This window comes from Gordionus sp. m RMFG-2023, chromosome 2 (assembly GCF_954871325.1).
Source record: "Gordionus sp. m RMFG-2023 chromosome 2, tfGorSpeb1-WG-v2, whole genome shotgun sequence".
NCBI classification, from domain to species: domain Eukaryota; kingdom Metazoa; phylum Nematomorpha; class Gordioida; order Chordodea; family Parachordodidae; genus Gordionus; species Gordionus sp. m RMFG-2023.
Window position 1 is genome coordinate 31401382 of NC_088776.1, and position 6352 is coordinate 31407733.

At 28.8% G+C, this 6352-nt stretch overlaps 1 protein-coding gene across 1 annotated transcript; it reads right to left on the bottom strand.

The window, feature by feature from the left end:
- Positions 1-215: 215 nt before the first annotated feature.
- Positions 216-3549, bottom strand: LOC135924256 (uncharacterized; the record flags this gene model as incomplete). The annotated part of the gene is made up of 3 exons (XM_065459308.1): positions 3502-3549; positions 868-1245; positions 216-737 (listed from the first exon to the last, which is right to left on the bottom strand). Coding segments are annotated over exons 1-3 (948 nt in total), but the record flags the coding sequence as incomplete, so codon positions are not given.
- Between the last annotated feature and the right edge of the window lie 2803 nt (positions 3550-6352).

The following is a 6352-nucleotide window of genomic DNA, read 5'->3' on the forward strand; positions in this document are numbered from 1 at the left end:
ATTATACCTGTTATAAATCTCCATATTGTAGGATGATAGGAAGTCAGCAATGAATTAAAACTCCTGTGCCATCCCTCCACAGAATTATTTGTATTCGCGTCGCCATTAAGTGTGGAATTATAGCAATTCCATAAGGGAATGGGAAAAATTGGGATTAATCTTTCCCTCCCATAAGATTTCCATATATATGTGTTTTCAAAATAATCAATAATCGGCTGTAAAATAACATTTTCTTGATAAAACGGAGACATTATTAATGTCTCAAAAGCCATTGTAACATCTGTTTCTGGCACATAGGCCAAACATACCATCATTTTTAAAAATAAACAAAATTGTGTATTGGTTTTATATTGCATTGATATTTCTGGAAACCTTTGTATTTTTCTCCAAAAACTTTGACCAAAATGAAATAAACATCCTCTTTGTTTCGTTAACGGGAAGACCGATTTGAATGCATTGATTGCCGATAACTCAAAATCGGTCATTATAAAATCAGGAGAGATTGTTACATATGATCGAATAATTTCAAAAACTCGCTTGTAATCCTCACTCCTTTTACCGGTCATTAATATGTAAACTAGGGGGAAAACCGTTTTATTTTTTACTCCGTGAAGCGTATAAAGTTGATGAAAAAGAGGAGGTGTACATTTAAAAGTACCATCGGCGAACCACATCGCACATGAGGAGAGAAATTCAAGATTCCCATCAGTGGAGAATATTAAAAGTCGCTCGTTTATCTTAATTTATAATATAAAATTGCAGTATTAAAAGTTTAATCTAATAATTTTTAAAATAATTACTTGCAATTTACCAAATTTTGATTTTCAGTTGAAATATATATAATTTAAACAAATTGTTCAATTTTACCTCATCATCATGAATGATAAAATTCTCGCCTTTCTCGGTTATAGTATATTCGTAGGGTAAAATTAATTCGGCCAAAGAAGTTGGGCACGGTGGTGGATGATTGTGAGAGCTTCTTGTACGGTGTATTATCCTTTTAATAAGGCTGGAGTTAGGAATCTTCATTGCGATGGATTCATCTAGATTTGCCGATATCTCCGAGATAATCATACTGGGAGTATCGATAGTTGTTTTCGCTTTATGCTTAATTTCGTTAACAATTTTTCGTGACTCAGTTTGAGCAATATCCGGAATATGATTGTGCTCGAATTTATTTGGAATTTTTTCATTATTTCGGCATGTAGCCTGGCCATACACTTGTGAGTATCTCTCTCTACGCACCTATAGTAGTAGGTAGGAGGCACTTTTTTATCTAGCCTGTAAACAAAGTTATTATATATTTCTAGATCTAAATTTTTATAACTATCGGACCGCTTGAAGAATTTTTATAATGCTTTATATCATTCGTACCTTCAAAAGTAACTTTTTACACTTTTACTATTTTTCAAAAATAAAGATTAATATACAATTTTACCACACAAAAATCATCTTATATAAAAGAAAAAATCCTATTTTATAGAATAACAATTTACCCGAACAAAATTGATAATATGAATACTTCAAAATATGATCGTAATCAAAGTGGTGCTAATGGGGCTATTTTTATGGGGTTAGGTCGAACCTTTTTTTTTTGCTATTTTTTAAAAATTTGACATGCAAAAAAAGCCAAGGAGAGACCAACTAAAAGAAAAAAATCGAAAAATGTTATTATATGATAAATAATTGTTTGGTATACAAATAAATTATATCAAGCATAACAATCAAGACTGCTTTCAATGTCCGTTATTAGTTACTACATGGCTTTGCAATTTTATTGTTTTTTTATTTGCAAAGATTGTGAATGTTTTAAATGATTTTATATAACACTTTTATGTTTTAAATCATTAAATTTATCCTAATAAAAAAATATATAACTTTTATATATGGAAAATTAAGAAGAGTTTATAATAGCCTCGACCAAGGGCTTGTTCGTCCCCGGGTAGGGTTCACTCGGTTACCAAAAAAAATTCCAGGAAAAATGATATTTTGAAAGAATTATTAGAGATGTATTTTTGAAATTTAAACATATCATAAAACTAATAGAGCTGAACAAAATGAGATATTTTATATTAAAAATGATAAAGTACTTATAATTTGCCTTTAGGGTTCGCCATAACCCCGTTCTCCCCTACAAGTTTTCAATAAATTAAAAAGAAAAAACTTGATGTTTAATATTTAAAATGATTAGATGAAAAAGAGAAATCTATTTTATTACTTAGAATCTTTTTTATATATTTTGAGTCAAAAAAAAGAAAAGCCTTAGCCTTAATTTCAATAAAAAAATGTTTTTAGAGCCAATCCCCATTTTAACTTAATTTTCAGATTTAACTAAGTCAGTCGAAAAGTCGATAAATATAAAATTGTAACTTTCATGAAACTCCATTCGCGATATGATAATGCATTCGCTATAATGCATTCGCTATAATGCATTCGCTATAATGCATTCGCTATAATGCATTCGCCATAATGCATTCGCGATAATTCATTCGCTATAATGTATTCGCTATAATGCATTCGCTATAATGGATTCGCTATAATGCATTCGCTATAATGTATTCGCTATAATGCATTCGCGATAATTCATTCGCTATAAAACATTCGCGATAACATTTTCGCGGTATTACATTCGCGCTAATACATTCGCTATAATATTTTCGCTGTATTATATTCGCTATAATGCATTCGCGGTAATGCATTCGCTATATTATATTCGCGATAATGCATTCGCTGTAATGCATTCGCTATAATATCTTTTCGCGGTAATCGACATTCGCGATAATGCATTCGCGATAATACATTTCGCGCTAAAATTTTCGCGGTATTGACATGTAACCCATCAAGGTATGGATCAGAATCATTAATATCCAAGATATTACCTGTCTCATAAATTGACTGCAAACATTTACGATGTTCAACCTCAATTTCACATTCCAAATCTACTCGATATCTAAGGGCTGAAATAATTTCTCTAATTTTTTTTAATGAGAATATCAATTTTGGTAACTTTTTTATGCCATCAACTGTAACCAAATTATGAAGTCCCTAAGCATAAATGATGCTCATAATTCCCTAATCTGACGCTTCTTTTGACATTGGCTCCAGCATCGGTTACCATTTGTATTATTTTAGCTTTTAAATGGAACTCCTCTTCAATACTATCTCTCAGATAATATTGTTTCCCCAGTATGCTTTTGAATCACTTTCTAGTTGCTAGGGTAAAATATTTTAAATCAAAATTTCCATAAATGATGAAGACTAAATGTGATATAATTTCGACGCTTGAAATAATCGGTCCATAAATCAAAAGTGATAGAACAAAATTTTGATCCAGAATCAATTAGATTTAAAACATGGGCCTTTATAGATAAATAAACATCGTCTAGCGCACCCCGCCTAATGGTTGTTCTATTTGGCAATTCTGACGAGGAATCAATTATCTTATATTTCTATTTTTTAGGCAATTTATTTTTTAATAATCATTATATATAAATTTTAAACCTTTAGAAAATCTGTCATTCCTTTATTGTTTATAGAATCAAATGGCATTAAATCTAAGCAGCACATCAAAACATAATTTCGCCCTATTAGATTTCATATTTATTTTAAACATTTAAAAGATATTTGAAAAACATCAAAATAATTAGAGCTGGAATGAAACAAATTATAAATTAGATTTAGTTTTAACTTTCAAAATAAAGTTTTACATAATTAATTTAGTAAATTATATATTAAGTTTATACATTAAAAAGACATTTATAAAACATAATAATTAGAGCTGGAATGAAACAAATTATGAATTTGATTTAGTAGTAACTTTCAAAATAAAGTTTTACATAAATAATTTAATAAATTATATATTGAGTTTATATATTAAAAAGATCTCAAAATAGAGCTGGCAATAAATAAACTAAAAATTTAGTTGTTTTGAACTTTCAAAATAAAGCTTAATAAAATTAATTTAACAAACCAGTTAAATATTTTAAATGAATAATAAGTAACTATGAGCCATTTTTTATATTATTGCTGCATCTTGCTGTTGGTTTTAAAAATATTTTTAGACTTTGAATGGATTTATTATTATTCATTTTTTCTGATAGTTTGTGATAATTAATTAAGGAAATATTAAAACATTTCCCTTGATCCTTCTCTATTTCAACAAGAATAAGAACATTTCAATAAAACTGTTAAAATTTTTTCCTCGGATAGTGAAAAATCCAACGATGTAGCTAGCCACATAATGGTAATAGCTGATTCAGGGTTATCAATGATTTGCATGTCAGCTTTCTGCTCTGAAAATGCCTCTGTAAATTTTGGCAAAAACCAAAGTTACTGAATTGAGGCAGCACAATAATGAATTAATACTAATTGGCTGTATATGCCATATACTACATAATTCTTGCAAGAAGGCAATGAATGTACTATCTGTAGATGTCGAAATAATTGTGATGAAAAATTTAGGTCATCAACTAAAAGAGTTAATGAAGAGTTGGTGGAGTGGTCTGACTTGGAATGGAGTGAGTTGTTGCGATATGTACCTTTCAGGTGGTTATCACTAATACCTGCCATCGATAGAATTTTAAAATTTTACAAACCCTTAAAAAAATATTTTTTAAATAAAGATTTTAAAAGCTGTCCTAAAATTTTGAAAAATTTATTCGGGTATGAAATGGCCTAAGCATATTTGGGATTCGTTTCACATGTAGGAAATCTACTTCATGCAGTTAGTATTCAGTTGCAATCAGAATATTCTTTATTAAAAAAGATTCACAAAATCATGCTACAGCTCTGTTCATCTCTACAGTTAAAAATTGATAAAAAATTCTATGACGCTATTGCTAAAAATATTATATTAAATGTTCAAATAATACTCTAATTAATACATTTTTAAATGAAGCAGGTATTTTTATTAGGACAATTTTAGAATTTTTTTGATTTTAATAATTCTATTTACAAATGTATAAATATTATGACATTGGAACAGAAACCATCAATTGATGGTTTTTATAATTTAATAAATTTATTAAAAATACTGAAAGACATTGGTGCCTTGTTTGTGGAGATTGTAATTCTCTTTATTTTTTATGATTCGCCAAAATACTTAAAGTTAGATGGTCTAAAAGCAGAGGATAAATAGATATAATTTTTTCGTAATAACGATAAATCCCCATGCTTGGAAAAAATATGCGAGTATGTCTTGTCCTTACCTCATTCTAATGCCTCATCCTTGCGCATTTTTAGCCTGATGAGGACTGCCTGGAAAAATGAGAGAAATCGGATTGCTTTAACAACATTAGAGGCCGAGCTAATGGTATACAAATATATAATTTGTCATGCCAGGTATTTTATAAATATCTCAATAACGACGGTAAACATTTAGTTCTATTATTTAAATCTCAATATAATTAAGTTTTAGCAATGGCGCCATAAAACTTATTATCAATTTTTAACTGTAAAGATGAACACATCTACAGCATAATTTTGTGAATCTTTGTTAAGATTCTTCTGATTGCAACTACACATTAACAGCATTTAGTAGATTTCCTACATGTAAAATCATTCCTAAATATACCTCTGCATTATTGAAAAAAATTTCCAAAATGTTAGGATAGCTTTTATAATCTTTATTTAAAAAATATTTTTTTATAAGTTTATAAAATTTTAAAATTCTATCGATGGCGGGTATTAGGAACATATCCCAACCAACATTGTGCTGACTCAATTCTGTAAATACACTCTGTTTTTACCAAATTCACTGAGGCATTATCAGATCATAAAGCTGACATGCAATTTATTGATAATCTTGAATTTGCTATATTTACCATTATATGGTTAGCTATGTCTTTGGATTTTTCACTATACGAGGGGAAAGAATTTAATAATTTTATTGAAACGACCTTAATTTTGTTAAAATAGCTAAGGATTCCCTTATTAGATGTTGTTAAAATTTCATATGTATGCCCTATGCCTATAAATAGGCTACGCAAGGGTAATTGTTTACTTTTTGGTATATTTTTACTTTAACAAACAATTTATATTAACCCTTGCGTAAGTAGTAGGATATACCTCTGTTTTTTACGGAACTCACGCTGCTAAATTAATTAAAATAAAATTATTTTTAATTAAAATTTGTTGTTAATATTAAAATTTCTTTTAAAGCTAAAAATATCCAAAAACGGGATCTAATACTAGGAAGAAAATGGAAGAAAATGCTTCTAAAGTAGACATCTAAGATGTTCGTGTCATAGTTAATGATAAGTTTAATCAAACAAAGTGCGATATAAACAACATCAATTCCAAATTAGATGCGATCACCCAACAGATATCGGAATTAATAGCCCTTTTTACCGCG